The sequence below is a fragment of the Nomascus leucogenys genome, chromosome 3 (assembly GCF_006542625.1).
Source record: "Nomascus leucogenys isolate Asia chromosome 3, Asia_NLE_v1, whole genome shotgun sequence".
Lineage (NCBI taxonomy): Eukaryota > Metazoa > Chordata > Mammalia > Primates > Hylobatidae > Nomascus > Nomascus leucogenys.
The window spans coordinates 138,278,073-138,305,644 of record NC_044383.1 but is presented as its reverse complement, the minus strand read 5'-3'; the positions used below and the strand labels follow the sequence as shown (position 1 = coordinate 138,305,644).

The following is a 27,572-nucleotide window of genomic DNA, read 5'->3' as shown; positions in this document are numbered from 1 at the left end:
CCATTTTTTATGTGTGCTTCATAGTCAAAGGGATGAGAATTCTTTACGTTTCACACTTATTACTAAAGATTACTAACAATAAGCAAAAAATATCCAAGTACACAATTAAGTAGCCATTAGATCTGTTGGTTATACCTTACAGATTGTACTACCTAGAACTATATTGTTTGTTGGACCCTCTTCACAAAAGAAAGCACATAAATCATGCACCACTTATTAATTTCTTTCAGTATCATTTTCTAGAGTACACTAGATCAGTGCTTCTCACTGTTTAACATTACACAAACCATCCAAGGATCCTGTTACCATACAGATTCTGCTCAGTTTATAAAAGCCAGTGGAAGATAAAAGCATATTCTGATTTGATTGGAAGGCATTAGCCAGAAAGAAGTAGGCAACTTGATTTGATTCAACTTCTACTATTGACTTCTGATGAGACTTGTATTCCATAATTATAGCACTTCTGTCAACAAACCATGAATTGAACTACTCTCAATTATTCTAAGGTCAGAAGATCCACTTAAAGAAAATGGTGAAGTGTCAGCCAGGAGTAGTGGCTCATGCCTGTAATCCTAGCACTTTGGGAGGCTGAGGCAAGTGGATCACCTGAGGTCAGGAGTTAGAGACCAGCCTGACCAACATGGTGAAACCCTGTCTCTACTAAAAATACAAAATTAGCCGAGCATGGTGGCACATGCCTGTAATCTCAGCTACTTGGGAGGCTGAGGCAGGAGAATCACTTGAACCTGGGAGGCGGAGGTTGCCGTGAGCCGAGATCACAGCATTCATTGCACTCCAGCCTGGGAAACAAGAGCAAAACTCAGTCTCCAAAAAGAAAATGGTGAAGTGTAATTTAGCATAGTATGAACAAACATCGATATTGACTACAGCTAATTGGCTCTTATACCTTTCCATGTATTTTCAGATCTGATGCAGAGAGTACAGCTGTCCACCTGGAAGCTTTGAAAAAGTTAGCATTGGCATTGCAGGAGAGAAAGTATGCTATTGAAGATCTGAAAGATCAAAAGCAGAAGATGATAGAGCATCTGAATTTAGATGACAAGGAGTTAGTCAAAGAACAGACGAGTCATTTAGAGCAACGTTGGTTTCAGCTTGAGGACCTCATTAAAAGGAAAATCCAAGTGTCAGTCACCAACTTGGAGGAGTTAAATGTAGTGCAGTCCAGATTTCAGGAGCTAATGGAGTGGGCAGAAGAGCAACAACCCAACATCGCCGAGGCCGTTAAGCAGAGCCCTCCTCCAGATATGGCTCAGAATCTTCTCATGGATCACTTGGCCATCTGCAGTGAACTGGAGGCCAAGCAGATGCTCCTGAAATCGCTCATAAAGGACGCAGACAGGGTCATGGCAGATCTTGGTCTCAATGAGCGACAGGTCATCCAGAAGGCCCTCTCTGATGCACAAAGCCACGTGAATTGTCTCAGTGACTTAGTGGGCCAGCGAAGAAAGTACTTAAACAAAGCCTTGTCCGAGAAAACCCAGTTTCTCATGGCAGTGTTCCAGGCCACCAGCCAAATTCAGCAACATGAGCGAAAGATAATGTTCCGTGAACACATCTGTCTGTTACCAGATGATGTGAGCAAACAAGTCAAAACATGTAAGAGTGCACAAGCCAGCCTCAAGACTTACCAAAACGAAGTCACTGGACTTTGGGCCCAGGGTCGCGAACTGATGAAAGAAGTCACAGAGCAGGAAAAGAGTGAAGTGCTGGGGAAGCTTCAGGAATTGCAGAGTGTCTATGACAGTGTTTTACAAAAGTGCAGTCACCGGTTACAAGAACTAGAGAAGAATTTGGTTTCTAGGAAGCATTTTAAGGAAGATTTTGATAAAGCTTGCCACTGGCTAAAACAAGCAGATATTGTTACATTTCCTGAAATCAACCTAATGAATGAGAGTACTGAGCTTCATACACAACTGGCTAAATACCAACACATTCTTGAACAATCTCCAGAATATGAAAATCTTCTACTTACGCTGCAGAGAACTGGGCAGACCATATTACCATCGCTGAATGAAGTCGATCATTCCTACCTCAGTGAAAAGCTAAATGCTTTGCCCCAACAATTTAATGTAATTGTTGCCTTGGCTAAAGACAAGTTCTATAAAGTCCAGGAAGCAATTCTTGCTCGGAAGGAATATGCTTCCTTGATTGAGTTGACAACCCAGTCTCTGAGTGAACTTGAAGCCCAATTCTTGAGGATGAGCAAAGTTCCCACCGACCTGGCCGTTGAGGAGGCTCTTTCTCTGCAAGATGATTGCAGAGCCATTCTGGACGAGGTGGCAGGCCTTGGGGAGGCGGTGGACGAACTGAACCAGAAAAAAGAAGGTTTTCGCAGCACAGGTCAGCCTTGGCAGCCAGACAAGATGCTGCACCTTGTCACCTTATATCACAGGCTGAAGCGACAAACAGAACAGAGGGTTAGCTTATTAGAAGACACCACCAGTGCTTACCAAGAACACGAGAAGATGTGCCAACAGCTGGAGAGACAACTGAAGTCTGTGAAAGAGGAGCAGTCCAAGGTGAATGAGGAAACGCTGCCTGCAGAGGAGAAGCTCAAAATGTATCACTCCCTGGCAGGAAGTCTCCAGGACTCAGGGAGTCTCCTGAAACGAGTAACCATACATCTTGAAGATCTTGCCCCACACCTTGACCCCTTGGCTTATGAGAAAGCCAGGCATCAGATCCAGTCCTGGCAAGAGGAGTTAAAACTGTTGACTTCTGCCATTGGTGAGACGGTGACAGAATGTGAGAGCCGAATGGTGCAGAGTATAGACTTCCAGACTGAGATGAGTCGCTCCCTGGACTGGCTGAGGAGAGTGAAGGCAGAACTCAGTGGGCCGGTGTACTTAGACCTCAACCTGCAGGACATCCAAGAGGAAATCAGAAAAATCCAAATTCATCAGGAAGAGGTCCAGTCCAGCTTGAGAATCATGAATGCGCTGAGTCACAAGGAAAAGGAGAAGTTCACAAAGGCCAAGGAGCTGATTTCTGCGGATTTAGAACACAGCCTCGCTGAGCTCTCAGAGCTGGATGGAGACATTCAGGAAGCCTTACGCACCAGACAGGTGGGTATAATAGGACTTCACTTCTCTATTTTCCACTCTGCTTATTTGTAAGCGGGTACAAGCAATTCGTTTGCTTGGTTGTAATTGCTTCTTTAAATATTTCTTTCTAAGTACTACACAGAAGCATCTTCAGCAGTGACTTAAATGGTCATTTTAATTGTTTTTTGTTTTGTTTGGTTTTGGTTTTTTTGGGTTTTTTTTAGATGAAATCTCGCTCTGTTGCCAAGGCTGGAGTGCAGGTGCAATCTCGGCTTACTGCAACATCCGCCTCCTGGGTTCAAGTGATTCTTGTGCCTCAGCCTCCCGAGTAGCTGGGATTACAGGTGCCCACCACCACACACAGCTAATTTTTGTATTTTTAGTAGAGACAGGGTTTCATTATGTTGGTCAGGCTGGTCTCAAACTCCTGACGTCAAGTGATCTGCCCGCCTTGGCCTCCCAAAGTGCTGGGATTATAGGCGGGAGCCACTGTGCCTGGCCAGGTGATTTTAATTGTTTATGTGCATGATATTCATTTTGTGTGGTTTCCATCTTGACTTCACTTTGCTTATAACAGTGATGCCTCAGTGATTTCTCACCTTAAAAGAGATGATAAATGGTATTAGTAACATAATTAATATTATATATTAGTACATGGATAGTACAACTGATTAACAATGAATAATTATGATGCCCTTTGTAAACAATGTGAAGGCTGGTATTTCTAAAATCAGTGCTAGATGAAGGGTCTAAATGGAGAGAAGCAGACAATGCAGCCCTGACCTTGCTAATAAGCCACATTTTTGTGGGGTATCCCATTAGTTGCCCCATCTCTTCACCCCTTCTGTGGGGATGAGGGCTGTCCTCCTGCTTCCCTGTAGCACAGCAGAAGAAAGACTAGAATACTTGTAATTACTTGACTTGGGGATAACAAAAAGAAATGGGGGCACGCACAAAACTTCCCAGATTGGCCTAATTGCGGCTTGCTCTGGGGCTTGCAAGTTCTGTGCGTTCAAAAATAAGAAGAGGGCCGGGCGCAGTGGCTCACGCCTTTAATCCCAGCACTTTGGGAGGCTGAGGCGGGTGGATCACCTGAGGTTGGGAGTTTGAGACCAGCCTGACCAACGTGGTGAAACCCTGTCTCTACTAAATACAAAAAAAAAAAAAATTAGCTGGATTTGGTGATGCATGCCTGTAATCCTAGCTACTTGGGAGGCTGAGGCAGGAGAATCGCTTAAACCCAGGAGGCAGAGGTTGCAGTGAGCCGAGATCATGCCATTGCACTCCAGCCTAGGCAACAAGAGTGAAACTCTGTCTAAATAAATAAATAAATAAATAAATAAATAAATAAATAAATAAATAAAATAAGAAGAGAAAAATAGTGCCTAGAGGATTACTTCCTTTAATTTCTTGGCCCATTTTCTCCATGTCTGTCTTTAGTCTCTGTGATTCTAGGAGATGTCAGCCAACCCTTTAGGTAAAGGATAGTTTTCATCAGGATAATACAGCAGCTACAGCCTGGGAGGAGGGCACATCTGAGTTTTAATAGCAGCTATTTGATCTCAGGCAAATGACATCCTATAAGGCTCTGTCCCTCTTTGTAGAAGAGAGATATTAATGATTCTTTTATTAGGTTTATCTTCTTAGCATTGGGTCTGACACGAAGTAACCTCAGATGAATCTTAGCTGTCATTTAACTATATTTTCTGCAGAGGTTAAGTAAGGTTAACACTTTAAATAGTAAAAATTTTAATATTGGATAAAATCATAATAAACTTCTTAAAATTCTGACTTTTTAAAGTAAAAACTATTTAGTACACTTTAACCTTTTCATGTTGATTCAAGGCTATTGTTTATAAAAATTTTAAACTATTTTTCTAGAGCTATTAGTATAAATAGAGATATAGAATCTAGAATGTACAGTAGGAACAGAAGTTACCAGAAATTTTCATTCTTGAAAAACATTTGTCAGGTAAGCTTACTTCTTTTGGTGAGTTTTGAACTAAAATCTTAAATCTACTAAGATGTCTCTGCTTGTGCCATCTTGTCTTATTGACTATCTTGGTCCAAATAACTAAAGGTCATGGTTCCTGGGGCATTTCTTATTCCCTCCGCTGATTCTGTGCTTTGCTGTCCCTGTTCTTTCCTTAATTGGTGCTTATCTTATGGGTACTTTCTCTACCTTTTCTATGCATCTTTGCTTGCACAGTCGCGGCTTATCTTGTCTAGTCATTGATGGCTGGTTAGAGTGTTTCTTTTCCTTCTGGAATTGAATGGACCAGCCTTCCAGACTTAAACTTTTCAACTTTTCTATTTTAGTCTCTATACAAGACTCACCGGTTACTATTTTGCTTCCAGAAATTACTCTGTGGCTCTGTGGTCTGGTAAATGCCAGTTTGGAAGTTTGATGTTGCTGTATTTCTTTTTTTTTCTTTTCTTTTCCTTTCCATGTTTGTTTGTTTGTTTGTTTGTTGAGAGACAGAGTCTGGAGTGCAGTGAAATGATCTCAGCTCACTGCAACCTCTGCCTCTCAGATTCAAGCAATTCTTGTGCCTCAACCTCCCAAGTAGCTGGGATTACAGGCATGTGCCACCACACTCAGCTAATTTTCGTATTTTTAGTAGAGACAGGGTTTCACCATGTTAGCCAGGCTGGTTTTGAACTCCTGGCCTCAAGTCATCTGCCTCCCTCAGCCTCCCAAAGTGCTGAGATTACAGTCATGAACCAGCACGCCTGGCCGTGTTGTTATACTTCTAACCAACGGAGACATTACTGCACTTTGGTAAACATTCAGTCTGCCACATATTACTAAGCATCATATTATTTCTTAGAGAGGGAAGTTTCAGAACTAGTCAAGATACTGACATAAATATCTAACCCATTTCTGTCCTTATTATTTAATTTAATGGCAGTAATAAAATTATAACAAGAATAGCAGGAGGAAAAGTCAAGGATAACGATGGATGGCACCACAAAAATATTCCACTAACTTATCAATGCACTTACACACATACACCCATGAGACAGAGGACTGGAAAACAAATGAATGAATGAAACTCTTTCCTGCAAACATGTTGCAAAGGAGAGTTGATTATGTTTGCAATTGCTGTTTTTCAGGCTACCTTGACTGAAATATATAGCCAGTGCCAAAGGTATTATCAGGTATTTCAAGCAGCCAATGACTGGCTTGAGGACGCCCAGGAAATGTTACAGCTGGCAGGCAATGGCCTAGACGTGGAGAGTGCAGAGGAAAATCTCAAAAGCCACATGGAATTTTTCAGTACAGAGGATCAGTTCCACAGTAACCTGGAGGAGCTCCACGGCCTGGTAGCCACCCTGGACCCACTCATCAAGCCAACCGGCAAAGAAGATCTAGAACAGAAAATGGCTTCTCTGGAACTCAGAAGCCAGAGGATGAGCCAGGACTCTGGTGCCCAAGTGGATCTCTTGCAGAGGTATTTCGGGATGTTTTGTGTTTTATATTTCAGTGAAATGAATTTCCATACTGAAAGTAGTAATACATGAATGATATACATTAGCACGTAAATTCATTTTTCCCTCTTAAGTATCATTAGACATACTGACACCAGAGCTTCGTGTAGAAATACGTGATTTCGTGCTACTTATCAGTTTCTATTGGACTCTTTCAAGATGCACAGCTCAATGGCACGATTACCAGAAAGCAAGGGAAGAGGTTATTGAATTGATGAATGATACAGAAAAGAAATTGTCTGAGTTTTCTTTGTTGAAGACTTCTTCTAGTCATGAAGCGGAAGAAAAATTGTCAGAACACAAGGTCAGAGTTTTGGGCTATTTAAAAAAAAATCCTTTTTCTATAATTGTAATGGGCCTTTGCAACATGATCAATAAATCTTCATTTCTACCTGGACTTTTTCAATACAATAAGGATGCATTTAACCACATTTTATACAAGTTTTAAGTTTATTAAATGCTGTTACCTCCTAGGATTCCCACTGGAAATGCATAGCTAAGATTTTTTTAAAAAGATGTTCAGAGCAATTTGCTTCTGATAAGATGTGGCACTTAATAAATGTCAGTAAATACTTTTTGTTGGTAACAGATTAAATAAAACTAAAAAATTAATGACTGAGTCTCCCTTTATCAGAGCAATATAAGGAAAAAATGTAACATACTAAAATATTGCATTTGGTTCACTTACATTTGTGCTGCTTTTTAAAAATGAAAAAATGTCATCTCAAGTAGCAAAATACACTTTTGTTTTTAATAAATAAATAATATTCACCTTACCTCTTTAAAAAGCTTTAAGACTAACACTGGTTAAAAAATAAACATAAAAGAGTACCTAGAGGAGAATAAATGTTTGTAGAAACATTTCCCTTTGCAGGTAATTTTGGGCTTTACCAAGATCCATAGAACTTTAAAAAATTAAATTAATCTCTCCCTTGTCTCCTCTCTTCCGTCCTCCACCCCCAACCCTAGGCTTTAGTGTCAGTGGTTAACTCTTTCCATGAGAAGATTGTGGCCCTTGAGGAAAAAGCTTCACAACTGGAGAAAACCGGAAATGACGCCAGCAAAGCCACCCTGAGCAGGTCAATGACCACTGTCTGGCAGCGCTGGACACGCCTTCGAGCTGTGGCCCAGGACCAGGAGAAGATCCTGGAAGATGCAGTGGATGAGTGGATGGGCTTTAACAACAAGGTAGTTTCCACTGTCCATGGGCTCACCTTTCTTTCCTCACTAATTATAATGTATTTTGAAACACAGTATTTTGCCCCTTTTTGAAGTCAGCCTTATGAAAGTAATAAAGGCTTTTTAAAATCTCTGTTTCAATGACATAAAAACTAAGTTATGAAACAAAGTACAAAATGCAATGTGCAGTTTAGTCCCAAGTCATGGTCAAATTATTTCAATGAGAAAAACCAAGCAATTAAATTTTGAAAGGAGAACAAGCCCATTTTACCCCATTTGCTTTCTTTTTTTTTTTTTTTTTTTTTGAGATGGAGTCTTGCCCTGTCACCCAGGCTGGAGTGCAGTGGTGTGACCTCGGCTCACTGCAAGCCCTGCCTCCTGGGTTCACGCCATTCTCCTGCCTCAGCCTCCCAAGTAGCTGGGACTACAGGCGCCCGCCACCACACCCGGCTAATTTTTTGTATTTTTACTAGAGACAAGGTTTCACCGTGTTAGCCAGGATGATCTCAATCTCCTGACCTCATGATCCGCCCACCTTCGCCCCCTAAAGTGCTGGGATTACAGGCATGAGCCACCGCGCCTGGCCCATTTGCTTTCTTTACTGGCCTTGAAAAAGAACAAGATACTTTTTCTTTACCATGAAACCTGAAAATGAGCAGAAATTTAACTCATTACCCCAATTGTATATTCAACGTTTTCCTTTTTGGAGTCTTGCTCTGTCGCCCAGGCTGGAGTGCAGTGGTGTGTTCTCAGCTCACTGCAACCCCCGCTGCCTGAGTTCAAGCAATTCTCCTGCGTCACCCTCATGAGTAGCTGGGATTACAGGCACCCACCACCACACCCGGTTACTTTTTGTATTTTCAGTAGAGACGGGGTTTCTCCATGTTTGTCAGGCTGGTCTCAAACTCCTTACCTCAGGTGATATGCCTGTCTCGGCCTCCAAAAGTGCTGGGATTACAGGCGCGAGCCACCACATGCCTGGCCGCTTTTTCCATCTTTTAAAGGTTTAATGTTTTAAGCTATTATCTTCCTTTATGAGTTAAAGGCACTCATTTATGTTAACTTAGATATTGGAAAGAGTATTTTGTTCGCTTAGTTGTTTTTTTTTTAAAAAAAGCTTTTTCTGTATTAAGTATAGTCTCTGATTGTCCTAATATTATTTTGAGATTAAAGCTTTAAACCCAGAGGTATAGAGGTGATATCTCCGTTCATGTTAAGAAGGTTGCTCAGGTTCCAGTTTCCTAAAATGTGGAATTTATACCATCATCTTTAATTGGCTTCGTACACTAGTGTGTGCCTTTTATGGGAGTTACCCTATTTTTTTCAGTTTATTTATTATCGAACTTCATAGTATGTACATTTGTCATCAGGTTAAAAAGGCCACTGAAATGATTGATCAGCTGCAAGATAAGTTACCTGGAAGTTCAGCAGAGAAAGCGTCGAAAGCAGAACTCTTAACTCTTCTTGAATACCACGACACGTTCGTTCTGGAGCTGGAGCAGCAACAGTCGGCCTTGGGCATGCTGCGGCAGCAAGCTCTGAGCATGCTCCAGGATGGAGCCGCCCCAACCCCTGGGGGAGAGCCGCCGCTAATGCAGGAAATCACCGCCATGCAAGATCGGTGCCTGAAGTAATTAAGCACCTACTTTCATTCTTTTGTTTGTTTGTTTGTTTTTGAGACGGAGTCTCGCTCTGTCGCCCAGGCTGGAGTGCAGTGGCAAGATCTCGGCTCACTGCAAGCTCTGCCTCCCGGGTTCACGCCATTCTCCTGCCTCAGCCTCTGTGAGTAGCTGGGACTACAGGCGCCCGCCACCACGCCCGGCTAATTTTTTTTATTTTTAGTAGAGGCGGCGTTTCACCGTGGTCTTGATCTCCTGACCTCGTGATCCACCCGCCTCGGCCTCCCAAAGTGCTGGGATTACAAGCGTGAGCCACAGCGCCCAGCCCCTAGTTTCATTCTGTTATTAAACTTGGCCTTGACCCAAAGGGATAAGTAGTACTTGAGTATGAAGGTGCTCCTTCACACCACCTTGCAAATGTGGGGATCTGTTCCCATCACCCTTGCTTTTCGGTTTCCTTAACTCTTCAATCATTTGTCTGACAAATACATATCTGATAGTGCTTAGAGATACGATGATGAACCATACAGGCTCAGTGTCTACCTTCATGCCATTTACAGTCAAGCAGCAAGGATAGGCAGCTAAGGCAGCCTTTCAGTCAAGAGTGAAAAGGGAGCTGAGGGAATCTGAAGCAGAGACAAGCAGCCAAGGAGAGTAGTCAAAGAAGGAGAATTGAAGCAGAAGCCTGAGCAGGCTGGAGCTAGGCATTGAGTTTTGCAAACAGAGAAATTACATGTAAGAAAGGAATAAACATGTCACTTTCAAGGAGCTCCTTCGGTGATGCGGGGAGAGGAAGGGTGATTCAAGAGAAATAAAGCATGAGAGGGAAACAATTGAGAGCTATTGAGAACTTAGATTTGATAAAGCTTGAGAACTCATTGGCTATTTGGGGTGACAGGGATACAGGAGCAAAGATGACACCACAGTCCAGGTAAATAATAGCCATTGAGTAGCAGTTAATTTAGTAGAAAGAGCAAGTTAAGCTTGATATATAACCAGCCCTGATTCACTTCTTGGGCCAGAGAAAAAATATTCATTGATAATTTAATTTCTACATTTACAAATATTACCTCATTCATGTCCTTGCATTTCACCTCTTTCCCTTATAGGTGATGTCAGGATAACCTAACACTTTTTAAAATCTTACCAAATTTACACTAACTCAAATAAAGACTTGAAATTTGGACATTATTAACATGATTAATTATGACCTTTCCAAAGCTTGATTTTTTTCTTTAAAGACTACTTTCTAATAGATAGCCATATATATTCCAATTATACATTACTTTTAAAGGTACCATCTTAGGAGATTTACAAAGAGGAAGTAAATAATGAAATAATCTCCAGGCTACCTTAGATAGGAAATTAATTGCAATTTAGTGGCATGTGAGACAGTCAACTGTCCATTTTTCAAGGATAAATTACTCACTTTATATGACATTTATACATGAACTGAAGTGTTATTTGACAGTGTTGAGGAAGTGTCTTTACTTTCAAAAAAGATATGAGGTTTCCCATTTCTATGTATGTATAGGATAAAATGTTGTCAAGTATTAGGGGGTTCCTTTCACTTCACATCACTTCTGTTTTGTCCCTGTAATGTTTCTGAAGCATGCAGGAGAAAGTGAAGACTAATGGAAAGTTGGTGAAGCAAGAGCTGAAGGACCGAGAAATGGTGGAGACTCAGATCAATTCTGTGAAATGTTGGGTTCAGGAAACAAAAGAATATTTAGGGAATCCAACAATAGAAATAGACGCTCAACTTGAAGAACTTCAGGTACAAAAAAATCTCCTCATTCCCTTTACTCATCATTTAAAAAACAATTGCCCTGATTTTAATTGGACATACTTGTTTATATTTATTGAATATTGAATTAAAAAATTTCAGAAGTGTGTTATATAAAAGATATTTAGTATTACTTCATGGGATTTTCCTTTGTTTTTTAAAGTGAACATACTTTACATTCAGAGACAAGAGTGTTGTATTATTTTATTTCTCTAATTCCACACTTAATTATATGTTGATGAAAAATATACAGCCTTGTCTATAACAGTCCCCTTAGAAGGTTCCCAGAAATTTCTTATTTTGATCTTTTCTTCAGATTCTCCTAACAGAAGCCACAAATCACCGACAGAACATTGAAAAAATGGCAGAAGAACAGAAGGATAAGTACTTGGGTCTTTATACCATATTACCTTCTGAACTCTCCCTTCAGTTGGCTGAAGTGGCGTTGGATCTAAAGATCCGTGATCAGGTAAACCTATGATCAAGAAAGAGCGTCTTTCCATTTTGTTTATAGAGTCAGTCCTCTTGTGTGAGAGTTCTTGATTTTCACAATCATGTCTTCTTGGAGACAGAGTTAAAAAAAAATAGATGGCTATAAAACAATAATATTAAATTAGAGGTCTTTTTCATAGGCAAGATGGTCATAGATATGACCAATAATGCCATCCAATTAAAGATAATTTTTCTGCTTCCCCTCACCTTTAAAAAAATGACTTAAAGAAACAAAAAGTAAGATGTATTTCATGTGTTCGACAAATATTTAGTGAATGCCCAGAGTGTGCCAGGGACTCTTCCAGCTGTTATTTTATTTCAGCAGTGCAACAAAATGTCAGTTAAGTAGGTGAAGATGTTGGAGGAAAGGGAAAAATCAAAGTAAGAAAAATAAGATCAATGCAGGGAGGAAGTTATTTCCTAAAATGCATGCAGGTGGGTCTCCTAAGGTTGCTAGAGAAGAGCCATTATTTTAACCCTAGCTTCTAAACACCCAAGGAAAGGAGTAAAAAGAAACAATCTTGTCTATAACTCTACAAAACAAATATTTTTGTTTCTTTAAGAAGAAATGCATAGTCCTTTTTGGTGTTGAGACCAGAGCGAGATTTCTGTCTCTGGTCTCATGAAGAGCACAATTTCATGTAGTGAAAATAGGCTCAAATAACATCTGTATGGAAATATAACAGATTTTTCAGACTCTCGGTGGCTTAATGCTAAAGCTATTAAAGTTTAATGAAACCATTCTATATGAGACAAAGAGAAGACATACTACAATTCTAAACTGCTACATGAAATAGAAAGTAATATCCCATTGTACGAACTGTAAAATTCATACAGTTGTGCTCTACTTTCGGCATCTTCAATGTATGATGCGAAGTGTTTTAAAAATCTCATCAAAATTCAATCCTACTGCATCATGACTTTGACCTAAACTACTAATATATGCTATTTACTATTTTAAGTATTTAATTGATATATTTGGCTTTTCTTCTTAGACATTGGAAGATCTATTGGGAAGGATGACTTGGCAAGTTCATGGTCTTTTTATATTTTTGAGACAGAGTCTCGCTCTGTCCCCCAGGCTAGAGTGCAGTGAAACAATCTCAGCTTACTGCCACTTCCTCCTCCTGGGTTCAAGCAGTTCTCGTGCCTCAGCCTCCCAAGTAGCTGGGATTCCAGGCATGCACCACCACACCCAGCTAATTTTTTGTATTTTTAGTAAAAAGAGACAAGGTTTTACCATGTTGGCCAGCCTGGTCTCAAACTCCTGGCCTCAAGTGAGCTGCCTGCCTCAGCCTCCCAAAGTGCTGGGATTACAGGTGTACGCCTCTGTGCACAGCCATGGTTTGCTTTTTTTTTCTTTAGTTAAAATTTAAGCTTTTCTCTGGATTAATTTTCCTATCATAGACTTATTCATGTGTATTTCATTTACTTTGACACTCAAAATAATGAAGGCCAAAACACACCATCAACACTCTTTTAATGGTGTGTTTTCTCCCTACTAAAGAGGTTTTTTTAAAGACCTTTAACTATATAAAGAAACGTTTCTTCTCTTTAACATCTTTTCTTCAGCATTTTATTCTAAGCAACAGTGTGAATGTTTGTTATCAAATCAAACCAAAGTCATTGGAAATTTGTAAACGCTAACTCTTTTTTCACCTTCCTTTCCATTGGATGTGCCTAATGCTTTGTTGGCATACTATAGAGTTGTGGTTGGAAAGTTACAAAAAGAGTTAACAGATCATTAGGAGTCATTTATTAAAAGGTGCTTGGAAACAAATCAGTGTGCCTCCAACTGTTCGGGAGGATTTTCCATCTTATGAAGAAAAAGGCTTAGAGGAGTTTGTGTGCTCAAGGTCATTACATTAGTTAATGGAGAAGATAGGATTCAAACTCAGCTGTCTACACAACCATCTATCATGAATATTCTGTAAATATTTAATAAGTGAATTTCTCTACACACATTGCTTGTATCTTTGCTGGAACACAAGGAGTGCAATAAATACTTAAAGATAGTGAAGTCAGGGAAAGCCAGGAGAGCTTGTAACTAACTGCACATCGCTGGTGTGACCAAGTGTATCAGTGCCAAAGCAGTTAAAATGTGTCTTGTCAACATCATTTGAGATTTTTAGTATCTATTATCCACTTTTAACCATGGCTGGTTTTGCTGTTCTTACTGATTTTTTAGATCCAAGACAAAATAAAAGAAGTTGAGCAGAGCAAGGCCACGAGCCAGGAACTCAGCCGGCAAATTCAGAAGATAGCTAAAGACCTCACAACTATTCTAACTAAGCTGAAAGCGAAGACAGATAATTTAGTTCAAGCTAAAACTGACCAAAAGGTAAGAAGCAGAATTTTAAAGGGTGCTACTGAATGAATTAAATAGTTTTTGGAGTCAGTTTTACTTGGGGATATAGCATAAAAACCTTTTAGGAACCTTTTTTAAAACCAAATAGTAACAGCAGGCGGTAAATAAATTTTATAACTGAAGCAACACAGATCCTCTTACATAATTGATCATTATAATTGAACAGTATTAATAAATATACCTGCATGAGTGTGTAAGAAAGAAGAGTGTCAAAGGACTAAGTGATGATTTAGGAATACAAGTATATAAATTCCAAACTGAATTGTGTCCTTGGTAGCTAAATCTGTGTTCTTCCTCTGTTGATGAGTTCAGGGACTCTAATCCTTTTTGGGTGGGGCAGAAGGAAAATGTTAGCCTTCTCACTCGGCCTCATAGGAAATAAACACCAGGATTACAACATATCCTGCTCTGCCTTTCCAACCGAAGAAACAAAAATGACCTGATCATAGTAGAACTATAGTAGAATTATTCATTATAATATTTGGCTTTGACAAAAATCAGTCTGATCTCGGAAAACCTGGAGAAATTTATTTTCTGTACTCTAATGTTCTTTCATTTTTATGACTATCAAGGTGCTGGGAGAGGAATTAGATGGCTGTAATTCAAAGTTAATGGAACTAGATGCAGCAGTACAGAAATTCTCCGAACAGAATGGCCAACTGGGTAAGCCACTGGCCAAGAAGATAGGAAAACTGACTGAACTTCACCAGCAGACCATTAGACAAGCTGAGAATCGGCTCTCCAAGCTCAATCAGGTATGTGTTCTGGGCCAGAAATCTAAGGCAGAAACTTCCATGTTCTGCTTTTCTCTTTTGAAAATAAATAAACATAAATAAAAAGATAAAATGGACAATGAGAGAGTAGTTTAGGTGTAGCTTATTTCATGCTACACTTGTGTTCCTAAGACTTAGGTGTAAACCAGCACTTATTTTATATCCAGCCATATGATAAAGTCACTGACAAAGGGGGTCCTACAAATGGACTTTGGAGTGAATATTTTGTGAAATGGAGAAGTGTTTTGTAAAATGAATATTCGCCCATTAACATGTTTTATGAAGTCAGTTTGGGGTGAATTCAAGTACTTTTAAGTAAGCTACATATATATCAGCTTACGTTGACTTAATAGGTTCAGATTACACGTCTGTAATAATTGTTGCATATAGACTAGACTTTTGAAATTGATTAATATCATCAGGGACAAGTTAAAACCAGGAATTGGTAACCCATTAATTATAGTTTGAAACTTTGCCTGCTATAATCCCCACTTGCCACCTCCTTACCCAGGGGAGGGTGAAGGAAGGGATAGAGGAAGGCCTGGCATGGTGGCTCATACCTATAATCCCAGTACTTTGGGAGGCTGAGGCAGAAGGCTCACTTGAGCCTAGGAGTTTGAGACCAGCCTGAGCAACATGGTGAAACCTACAAAAGATTCAAAAATTTAGCAGGACATTGTGGCATGTGCCCGTGGTCCCAGCTACGTGGGAGGCTGAGGTGGGAGGCTGAGTCCATAAGATTGAGGCTGCAATTAACCATGATCCTGCTACTGCACTCCAGCCTGGGTGACAGTAAGACCTTGGCAAAAAAAAAAAAAAGAGAGAAAGAAAAAAGAAAGAAAGAAAAAGAGGAATAATTCAATCATATTAAGAACTTGAGCTTTATCCTAAGGTCACTGAGAAACCTTTGACAGATTTTCAACAGGGAAATGATTTTTTGATACCATTTAATATCATAGATATTATAACAATCAACCCCTAAGACTGTTGTGTCCAAAGAGAGAGAAGACTGATTTATATCTCAAGAAACTGAGTTTAGATTTGTTACCTTAATGTTACTGGTTTTTCAGGCAGCATCACATTTAGAAGAATACAATGAAATGCTTGAATTAATTCTGAAGTGGATTGAAAAAGCTAAAGTCTTGGCTCATGGAACTATTGCATGGAATTCTGCAAGCCAGCTTCGGGAACAATATATTTTGCATCAGGTAACCTTAGGAAAAATAATCTTTAAAAAGTAACCAAGGGCAATTTGATTTAACTGTGTAGACTGACACAACACTTAGAGGGCTGTGATGTAAAATTTTTGGAGCTACCAGATAAAAAGAATGCTAAGGTTGTTCAGTAGTTAGTAGTTCATTAATGCTGAGTTGTTCAGTAGTTAGACAGAAAGCTTCTCATGAAATTTCATGAAATTGAATAAATAAATATCCCTGATCTTCCCTAAACCTACCTTACACCAAGACCCAAACCAATCAATCTTGTAGAACTCATTTTCTGTAGCTTCTTTGAAATAATTATTTGCAGGGATCTGGTGGGAAATTCTTTCCCGTGAAGAGATGCAATGAAGTGTGGAAAGATTCTAGACTCCACATTCAGACTGGTGGGAAAACCAAGCTCCGCCGTGCAGTGTTGTGTGATTTGGAGCAGAATGCTTTGCCTCGCTGAATTCTGTCTTCTCATCATTTGTATGAAGATGTAAATAATATTGGTATTTCAGACTTATCATGAGATCAAATGGTTTAAGGTACATACGTGCAAACGTCTACCTGGCACAGGCAGGTGCTCAGTGGGAGATCTCCTGCCTCCTCCCTCAGCCCTCACCCAGGCCTGTCATCTGGCCTTCCACAGGAGGTCGGGCAGCCCAGAGCAAGCCATGGGTCCACATCACATGCTGGCTATGTTACTTCATTTCCTCTGAAGTTACATGAGAAAAATGTTCCTTTTCTCTCAGTCACGTCATCCAGGAAATTATTTCATCCTTTTGTAACTTAAGCTTAAATTAGACACAGATAGTTAATAGGCTAGTTATCTTATAATAAAATATAGGGTGACTTTTACAGGAGTTACATGGGTATCCTTGAGTATTCTAGATTTTTCTCTCTTACATTGTTTATGTATCCTTGTGGCCTTTAAATGAATCCCCGTTCCATTCTTGTTTATAGGGTTCTAGATCAAAGCCTCATTTTTCCCTTTTTGGAATGCTTTAACAGCTCCTGATTTTTCCCTATATTCACAGTCTTTCTTCTCTGATCAATCTTGCGTATTCTTCCCACAATGTCTTTCTTAAGCAACTCTAATCTTTTGCTTTAAGATATGCTTAGATATGAATAGACAGGACTTAAGCTACCACTGATTTGAAAACAATGAAAAAAACCCAACATCCTTAGAAGTCTAGAAATGCAAATTTCAGCAAAAAAAGAGAGGAAGAAAGACAAAGTTAACTGTCAGTTCATAACTGTTTCTTTCAAGTTCATATTTAAGGAAGTGAGAGCTCTCAAACATTGCTGGTATCCTGGTAAAATCTCTTTGAAAAATAATTGGCAAAATGTATGGTGACTGTAAAAAATGTTACTACTCTGGGCCAGGAGCGGTGGCCCACACCTGTAATCCCAGCACTTTGGGAGGCCGAGGTGGGTGGATCACAAGGTCAGGAGTTCGAGACCAGCCTGGCCAATATGGTGAAACCCCATCTCTACTAAAAATACAAAAGTTAGCTGGGCGTGGTGGTGGGCACCTGTAGTCCCAGCTACTTGGGAACCTGAAGCAGGAGAATTGCTTGAACCTGGGAGGCGGAGGTTGCAGTGAGCCAAGATCACGCCACTGTACTCCAGCCTGGGTGACAGAGCAAGACTCCATCTTAAAAAAAAAAAAAAAATGTTACTACTCTGGCCCGTTGGCTCCTTTTGTACTCCTTTTTATGGCTATAATCCAAAATATAGAAAATATTTTCCACAGTATTAATAACTGTAGTGAAATTTTAAAGAAAACTTAAATGTGAAATAATTTTTTTCTGAGTAAATATTTGCGTATAATAAAATACAATGAAGTCCTTAAGGTGATCATGACTTTTTCTTTTTTTTTTTTTTTTTTGAGACAGCATTTCACTCTATCGCCCAGGCTGTAGCTCAGTGGCCTGATCTTGGCTCACTGAAACCTCCACCTCCTGGGTTCAAGCAAATCTTGTCCCTCAGCCTCCTGAGTAGCTAGAACTACAGGCACGCGCCACTATGCCTGGCTAATTGTTGCATTTTTAGTAGAGATGGGGTTTTGCCATGCTGGCCAGACTGGTCTCAAACTCCTGGCCTCAAGCAATCTACCCACCTTGGCATCCCCAAATTCTGGGAATACAAGCATTTGTTTATTTATTCAACAAATATAGAGTCCTTTCCCAAACTAGGACTTTGTGTAGGCATTTAGGGTACAAAGGATATTCCCTGTCCCCACCCCAGGAAGTTGGTTATTTATGGGAGGGGACAGATAGAAGGAGACAGTACAATATAGTGTGATTCGTGCAGAGACAGACGGCCCAGGTGCTGCAGGTGCCCACAGGAGGGTGCTCAACCCAACCGCCCACCAGGGGTTTAAGAGGAAAGTGCAGAAAGGCTTCTCAGGAAAAGGTGATGCTGGGCTGAGTCCTGAAAAACATGACAGCCTACTTGTGGAATGTGTTTAGATAAAAATGCATGCTGAAATCCTAGCAGTAAACGTGAGGATTGTTTTTTGGTGCTGGTACAAGGGATAAGAGATAAGAATAGAGAGATAAGAAAAAGATCCTAAAAGTCTGTTGGGAATTTGCACTTTATCCTAAAGTCACTCTGAAGCCTCTGAAACCGATATTCTGCCTGCAAAGGACAAGTTCAGACTTGTATTTTCAGAAAGCAAATTTAGCAGCCTTTGGAAAACACATTGCGGAAGGTAAGACAATATAAAAGATGGTTTCAGTATTTCAGTAGAAGATGACAAGGCCTCTCTTTGGAGATTAGGAGGAGAAGACAAAGTCGAGAGATACTAAGCAGCTGGAATTCTCGGATTTGGAGACTTGAATTGGGTGAAAGAGAGGGAGGAGTCAAGGATGATTCCCAGGTTTCTATGACTTGAGCAGTAGGGCGGGTTGACTGCATCGTGGGGCACATTGAAAAAGGCACCAGGTCCTGAGATAATCTGGCTCAGAAGCTGAAGAGAGAACGCAGACTGTAGACTCTTTTGGTGAGTTCTCACATGCCCCCTTTAGGAAGTAAAGCAGCCTGTGTTTATTTAAAAAGAGTGCACTGTGAGAAAAGCCATTGTGTTCTTTGGGAGGCCGGGGGGCGGATCACTTGAGGTCAAGAGTTCGAGACCAGCCTGGCCAACATAGTGAAACCCCATTCTCTACTGAAAATACAAAAATTAGCTGGACGTGGTGGGGAGCACCTGTAATTCCAGCTGCTCGGGAGGCTGAGGCAGGAGAATCGCTTGAACCTCGGAGGCAGCGGTTGCAGTGAGCTTAGATCGTGCCATTGCACTCCAGCCTGGCGACAGAGCAAGACTCCATTTCAAAAAAAAAAAAAAAAAAAAAAAGAAAAGAAAATCCATTGTGTTTTTTCTAATGTCAGAGATGTGAGAACCAGAGTGATTTCGTAGGGGCCTGAATAGGGGCTGGGTAAATGAGGATGAGACCTATTGGGTAGCATTCCCAGGTCAGGCATTCTTAGTCACAGAATAATTATGGTTAAAGAGACAGGTTGATAACGTTTACCAAAGACACCCAGGACTTAATAGATCTGGGAAATATCAGACTCAGGAAATGTCCTGATATCCTGGTATCTTAAGAACAAAAGCATCCTTGGATCTATATTTAAAAAATAATTTTAACATAGATTCTTGTGGAAGACAGCAGTTACACAAAGATTAACAATCATCTGTCACAGGCCCTGGTAGAGCACATCTCCGCCGTGATTTTTTGCTTTGTTGTCTTATATATAAGCAGACATTGTATCTAAGGTGGATGCATTTCTCTTCCTGCTTTTGGGAACACCCTGCTTTGTCAATGGAGTAGCCGTTCTTTCATCCCTTTACTTTCTTAATAAACTTGCTTTCATTTTACTCTGGATTTGCCCCAAATTCTCTCTTGCACGAGATTCAAGAACCCTCTTTTGGGGTCTGAATTGGGACCTTTTTCCGGTAACGCTAATGTCAGGTGAAAAAGAAAGATGGAAAACTATAGTCATGTTATGACCTCAATTATTAATACCTAAAAATGTGCCCAAATGTATCAGCAGTTAACTCTTAAGGTTATTTCTGGGTTATAAAATGATGAAATATTTTGTTTTCTTCTTTATATTTTCAATATTTTCCAAGTCATATATTTTCTATTTATTTATATATTAAATACATATTTAAATCATTTAAAATAATTAAATTATTTATTAATAAATATACTTAAATTATACATTTACATTAAATATATATTTAACAGATTATATATATATATCCTTACTATATATATTTATGTGTTAAAAATAAATATATCTTGTATAGGGGCTGGGCGCAGTGACTCCCATCTGTAATCCCAGCACTTTGGGAGACCAAGGCTGGCGGATCACAAGGTCAGGAGTTTGAGACCAGCCTGACCAACATAGAGAAACCCCGTCACTACTAAAAATACAAAATTAGCTGGGCGTGGTGGTGCTCACCGGTAATCCCAGCTACTCAGGAAGCTGAGGCAGGAGAATTGTTTGAACCCGGAAGGTGGAGGTTGCAGTGAGCCGAGATCACGCCATTGCACTCCAGCCTGGGCAACAAGAGCAAAACTCCGTCTCAAAAAAAAAAAAGATAAATATATCTTGTATAAATATATATCTTATTATATATCATATACAGATAAATATTTATCTGTTAAATATATCTTATTATATATCTTAGATATATATATCTGTTAAATATATATTTATAAACATTTATTGTGAGAAAAGAAAGTACTTCATTAAAAAAAAAGTCTATTGCTGGCCGGGCGCGGTGGCTCATGCCTGTAATCCCAATGCTTTGGGAGGCCAAAGCGAGTGGATCACGAGGTCAGGAGATCGAGACCACCTTGGCTAACACGGTGAAACCCCGTCTCTACTAAAATAGTACAAAAAATTAGCCGGGCGTGGTGGCGGGCAACTGTAGTCTCAGCTACTCAGAAGGCCGAGGCAGGAGAATGGCATGAACCTGGGAGGTGGAGCTTGCAGTGAGCCGAGATCGTGCCACTGCACTCCAGCCTGGGCAACAGAGCGAGACTCCATCTCAAAAAAAAAAAAAAATAGTCTATTGCCTAAGAATAATATCCTATTCCTCATTTCTCCTCTTTACACATTACACACCCCACTAACTGCACATTCTAGGTTCACCCACCTCTGTACCTATGCATATGCTGTTCTCTCTGTGTGAAATGTCTTTCCTCTTCCCCCTCATCTGTCAGATTGCAAACATCCTTCTGACTGGGCTCAGATGTGACTCTTCCCGGAGACCTTCTCCCAATCTTCCCCAAGTCGAAGTCATCTCTTCACACTGGCTTCTCTTTCATTCTACTTTTCATAGAATGTACATTGTATGGTTACTTATCCATTGTATTTCTGATAGACCCAGTAGATGATACCATTCCGAATGATCGGGGCTGTTTTTGCTTCTCTTGATAGTTATTGCACGTCTCTTCTACCCCTTTGTCTCACTTAAAGCAAGTGAGCCAGGGTTTTTGCTTGTAATGCTCTTGTTCTTATTTTCATTTCTTAGACAAATATGAACTTCATTCTTGTAGAATATGAGAGCTGAAAAGTAATTCTTTAGTTTAAATAAGAGAAAATGGAGACCCAGAGATAAGAATGAGACACCTAGTATGTTTGAGTTTTTCATTGCCAGAATTCCTATGTCCTGTTCTCACGAGGGGGCAGCTCGGGCTTGACAGAGCAGGAGCCTCATGGTCCCACGCGTAGTATGACATGTGACCTCTGCACATTGTTTACAGTTCCTAAACTGTTTCTTTTTCTGTGAAATAGTTATAATAGTACGTGGCTACCAAGTAGGAAGTGGCCATGGGGGGTGAAGGTTAAACACAATAACGGACACACAGAACTTACACAGGGCACTTTATGCCGTGCTATATTGAATATCTATACCCCTCTACCTACCCGTCAATGTCATGAATGTTGACAATTCACTCTAGACCCTGCTAGAAGAATCCAAAGAAATTGACAGTGACCTGGAAGCAATGACTGAGAAATTACAGTACCTCACTAGTGTGTACTGTACAGAAAATATGTCTCAGCAAGTGGCAGAACTGGGACGGGAGACTGAGGAGTTGCGACAGATGATCAAAATTCGTTTGCAGAACCTCCAAGATGCAGCTAAGGTAAAAAAAAAAGAAAAAAAAAAGAAACAGAAAAAAATGTCTATCATTAAAAGAAAACGGCAATGCCACTATGGAAATAGTGCTCACCTGTGATGTGGTTTCTTGACTGTGATGTTATTCTTCACCTATGACTTTGAACTTCAAGTACAATATATTGATATTGACTCTCTAGGATATGAAAAAATTTGAAGCAGAGTTGAAAAAGTTACAAGCTGCCTTGGAGCAAGCCCAGGCAACCCTCACTTCTCCAGAAGTTGGACGTCTCAGTCTCAAGGAGCAGCTCTCTCATCGGCAGGTAAGCCAAACTAACTTGGAGTAAATAGGGACAGGGAAATGTATTTTTAAAAGAGGATAGCAAGGAAAAATGCCTCCTAAACTCAACACTGTTTTTTGTTTTTCTTTTTAATTTATTTTTAAATAGAGACAGGGTTTCCCTGTGTTGGCCAGGCTGGTCTCGAACCCCTGAGCTCATGTGATCCACCCGCCTCAGCCTCTCAAAGTGCTGGAGTTACAGACGTGAACCACTGTGTCCAGCCCCTAAACCCAACATTGTTTTAAACATTTTTTTTTTTTGCAAAATGTTTATAACTTGCAACGGTAACTATAATTTAGTAAGTGCCTTTTGCTTATGAAATAAATGATTTAAATATTAAATTTTTGAACTATGAAATTGCATTTTCAGCATTTGTTGTCTGAGATGGAGTCACTGAAGCCGAAGGTGCAAGCAGTGCAGCTCTGCCAGAGTGCCCTCCGGATCCCCGAGGATGTGGTTGCCAGCTTACCTCTCTGTCATGCTGCTCTGCGGCTGCAGGAAGAGGCCAGCCGGCTGCAGCACACCGCCATCCAGCAGTGCAACATCATGCAGGCAGGTGCAGGGTACCCACACCAGCAGAGCAATTGCTGATGAATCATGGGCTTCTTTTCTTAGCATTGTGTGGGCTCAGCCATCAAAACACATCCAGGGTGTTGAATCTGACAGGCTGTTGTGGTTTTGTAAAATAAGGAGATTAAAATGCTGTCATTTGGATCACCCACAAAAGCCTGGGGAATGCCATATAAAAAATATCCTTGGTGAAAATTATCTTTTAATGATATTTTAAAATAAAGATTAACTTGTAAAGATTAATTTTCTATGCAATTAAATGTTTTTATCTCTTATTATTCACCTGAGAATCATCTACAAACTGATAATACAGGTTTACTGTTGTCTTGTGTTACGGAGTTTTTTTCATATTTCAGCTTATTAAAGCATTAAATCCATTTTCTTTTGAGTGCCTAAAAAATGCACTTAAGTATAATTCTTAGTCTCTTTGCTTAGTAAGAGAAAATCATTTACCAGAAAGAAATGACAGTGTTTACCTTATGTCTCCCTTCAACTAATAATTCTTGCTTTATCCAAAAATTGTATCAATAGCATCTCATTAAAATCACTAGTGGCTCATTTGGTCAACTATCCTTTCCTCCCTGTTATCTTGTAATTTGTTGGAAAATTCCTGAGGCTAAAAGTCATTCACAATTCATATGTTTATATACTTTTGTTTGGTAGAGATGGGGGTGTCACCATGTTGCCCAGGCTGTATTGAACTCCTGGGCTCACATGATCCACCCACCTTGGCCTCCGAAAGTGCTGAGATTACAGGCTTGAACCACTGCACCCAGCCCATAATTCGTATTTTTATTCCCTACCGTAGCACTTAGCTAAGTGTCTTACTTATATATTCAGTATTTGTTAATGGAAAAATGAAATAATGTTTCCCACACTGCTTCACCCTTTCTGACCATCATGTTCCATCTTCAGGATGATATCAGTAGGGAAAAGAGAGAGAAAGAATCCTAAACACTTAACTATTTTGATTCCATCAATAATTTTGCGATAATATTTTAGAGAGAAAGCTCTGAAATATCTAAGTAAAGTGAAGAATTCAAACTATCTAGGAATTTTACCCATCATTTCTTTATTCCCTACCTGTACAGGTAAATAGGAGTTAAACTACAGAATCACTTACCTAGTTATTGATAGAGAAAAAAAAACTGTCTATCTTTCCATGTTTTTTTTTTTTTTCAAAGGAGGCTGTGGTGCAGTATGAACAATATGAGCAAGAAATGAAACATCTCCAGCAACTGATAGAAGGAGCTCACAGAGAGATTGAGAATAAACCCGTTGCCACCAGTAACATACAGGAGCTGCAGGCTCAGATTTCTCGGCATGAGGTGAGAGGAATGTAGGGAAAATACCGAGGGCAGGAAACTGGCTTGATTAGAGTATATGTTTGATTTCTAGTGAATGGAAGAGAACAGTTTCCCCTGTCCTGCACTTAATGTGTTCAGCTCTTGAGAGGCCTCTTTGGCTATCTAAGCATTGTGAGTGCCGTTTTTGCTGATTCAGTAACACGTGCCTTCCCCTTGATTCCACAACCTCTCTACATGTTGTTCACATTATATCCTTTGGGACCCGCTGATTGTCATCTCCTGCACCCAGAATTCTCACAGTTAATACACTAAAACACAGTCCACACCCTGTTTTTAATGCCTACAAGAAACAGCAATGCTTAAAGCTTTGCTGCATTGATCGCTGTCTTGGTGGCTCACTCCTGTAATCCCAGCACTTTGGGAAGCCAAGATGGGTGGATCACGAGGTCAGGAGGTGGAGATCATCCTGGACAACATGGTGAAACCCCGTCTCCACTAAAAATACAAAAATCAGCTGGGTGTGGTGGCATGCGCCTGTAATCCCAGCTACTTGGGAGGTTGAGGCAGGAGAATCACTTGAACCCAGGACGCAGAGGTTGCAGTGAACCGAGATCGCGCCACTGCACTCCAACCTGGCAACAGAGCGAGACTCGGTCTCAAAAAAACAAACAAACAAAACTTAATATTTTAAACATTTTCTTCTTTGAAATGTTAGTCATTTCAGTTACTTCCCCCAAAACCAGAGGATGGTCCAGGTTGTTTACTTTGCTAATTTTCGGATTGGGCCAGCTAACATGTGCCTCGTTTTCAAATGTTCTTCTTTCCTTGTTCCTTTGGCATCATTATGACCTTAGGACTTGACCACTCCTTGTGCCGTCCCTGTCCCAGACATCATAGTCCTTGAGTGATTGAGCTTAGCAGGGAATTTCCTTTCCTGACCTGTCAATTCCATATAGGTCAAATTCACTCTTTCCCTTGGGGGCTGGTTCATAGCACTGTGAATTTCGGTAAATAACTGGGAGGAGGGTGTCTTATTTTTTCTGTACTAAGGATAGAGTATATGGTGTATATCCTTCCATATGCTCTATTTTAACTTTTTCATGAGAAAAACAAACAATTTTTCCAAACCACTCACATTGAGATTCTCAAACGATTCAAAGTATTGCTTTGTAAGGATGAAAAATCTCACCCCCTTCTCCAAATGCAATTAATTCTTTAATTTCTTGACATATACAAACATTAATAATTTTCATTTATATATGATTTACAAAATCATTTAAATATCCCATCTACATTTATTCCTACAACTGTAGACATCATCTATGTTAATGATTTTTCTTATGCAATGGTTAAATGAAAATGTTATGTAGATTTTTGAAACCACTGTTTACGTAGGTCTATACATTAGACTATATATTACATATTTATTTTGAAACTATTTTTAATCCCATCTAGGAAGATCCAAAATTTTGTTGTAACAACTCTTCTATCATGGTACAGACATTTTTAAATCTTTTCTGGAGTAATAATTATTATTACTACTAAACTTTTTTGTTGTACAGTTTTTCTTCCCAAAGAAACTTGTGCTTTTTTTTTGAGAGAGTCTTGCTGTATCACCCAAGCTAGAGTGCAGTGGCAAGATCATGGCTCACAGTGGGATCATGTCTCATTGCAGTCTCTACCTCCTGGGCTCAGGCAGTCCTCCCACCTTAGCCTCCAAGTATTTAGGACTACGAGCACATACCACTACCTCAGGCTAGTTTTTGCATTTTTTCTTTGTAGAGTAGAGACAGGGTTTCACCATGTTACCCAGGCTGGTCTCAAACTCCTGGGCTCAAGTGATATGCCTGCCTCAGCCTCCCAAAGTGCTAGAATAAAAGATGTGAGCCACCATGCCCAGCCAGCTTTATGTTTTTTAAAGTACTTACAAAATTTTACATCACTTTTTTATACCAACTCTATAAGGTAAGAATTTATATATATATATATATATTTTTTAAATGGAGTCTCGCTCTGTTGCCCAGGCTGGAGTGCAGTGGTGCAATCTTAGCTCACTGCAACCTCCACCTCCCGGGTTCAAGCAATTCTCCTGCCTCAGCCTCCCGAGTAGCTGGGATTACAGGCGCGCACCACCACGCCCTGATAATTTTTGTATTTTCAGTAGAGACGGGGTTTCACCATGTTGGCCAGGCTGGTATCGAACTCCTGACCTCAAGTGATCCACCTTTCTTGGCCTCCCAAAGTGTTGGGATTACAGGCGTGAGCCACCACGACTGGCTAGGGTAAGGATTTTTTAAAAATCATCTTTATTTTACTGACAAAAAAACTGAACTGAGAAAAAAGTGGCTTCCTGAGCTCCCAAATCTAGTAACTGATTGAAATTAGACTCAATCTCAGTATCTTTGTCTCCAAATTCTGTGATTTTTCTTCCACTGTAACAGAAACTATCTAGGCTACTTAATTAAACAAAAGAGAATAATGAAGTCCCAGGAAAATAAATGAGTCCCCCAAGGTCACAGAGTGAACTCAGCTCAGTCAGCAGTGGACTATGTCTTCCTGACTCTTGGTCCAGTGAGCTGTTTATTTTGTCACATTTTCTTCCACAGTTCTGAACATCCATGTTACGTTTGTTAGTTTTAAACCAACTGTGACTTAGAACACATTTTCGTGTAAAAAATGATGCAGTCCTGTGTGAGCTTCATTGTATGTATCAAACAAACACAGGAAGGAAAGTGCTGAGTGGAGAAAGCTTAACTGATGATAACATACAAATTGGGAAGAGAGTTTCTTCCTGTATTTTCTGTCTTGTTTTAATTGAATTTCAATCTTATGGTGAATCTAGTTTTCTTACAAATAACTTTAAAAATAACTGATCATTGATTTATGCCTAAGGAATTCAAACTTTTAAAAATAATTTTTTGGCCAGGTGCGGTGGCTCACACTTGTAATCCCAGTAATTTTTGGAGGCCAAAGTGGGCGGATCACAAGGTCAGGAGTTTGAGACCAGCCTGGCCAATATGGTGAAACCCCGTCTCTACTAAAAATACAAAAATTAGCCTGGGTGGTGACGGTGTCTGTAGTCTCAGCTACTCGGGAGGTTGTGGCAGGAGAATCACTTGAACCTGGGAGGTGGAGGTTGCAGTGAGCCAAGATTGCGCCACTGCACTCCAGCCTGGGCAACAGAGTGAGACTCTGTCTCAAAAAATAATAATAATAATATTTTTTCAAAAGTTGCATTT

The 27,572-nt window shown here is 40.0% G+C and overlaps 1 protein-coding gene across 3 annotated transcripts in view; it reads left to right on the top strand.

Annotated features, from left to right (window-relative positions):
• Window positions 1-27,572, top strand: part of SYNE1 (spectrin repeat containing nuclear envelope protein 1) — a 526,037-nt gene that overhangs the window by 306,432 nt on the left and 192,033 nt on the right. For all 3 annotated transcript variants that reach the window (XM_030809854.1, XM_030809853.1, XM_030809855.1), the window contains 14 exons: window positions 926-3,086; window positions 6,183-6,520; window positions 6,717-6,861; window positions 7,527-7,745; window positions 9,107-9,366; window positions 10,967-11,132; window positions 11,458-11,610; window positions 13,822-13,974; window positions 14,574-14,756; window positions 15,845-15,982; window positions 21,958-22,143; window positions 22,316-22,438; window positions 22,826-23,008; window positions 24,211-24,354. In XM_030809854.1, the coding sequence (XP_030665714.1) occupies window positions 926-3,086; window positions 6,183-6,520; window positions 6,717-6,861; window positions 7,527-7,745; window positions 9,107-9,366; window positions 10,967-11,132; window positions 11,458-11,610; window positions 13,822-13,974; window positions 14,574-14,756; window positions 15,845-15,982; window positions 21,958-22,143; window positions 22,316-22,438; window positions 22,826-23,008; window positions 24,211-24,354 (4,552 nt within the window). The remainder of the gene's footprint in view (window positions 1-925; window positions 3,087-6,182; window positions 6,521-6,716; window positions 6,862-7,526; window positions 7,746-9,106; window positions 9,367-10,966; window positions 11,133-11,457; window positions 11,611-13,821; window positions 13,975-14,573; window positions 14,757-15,844; window positions 15,983-21,957; window positions 22,144-22,315; window positions 22,439-22,825; window positions 23,009-24,210; window positions 24,355-27,572) is intronic.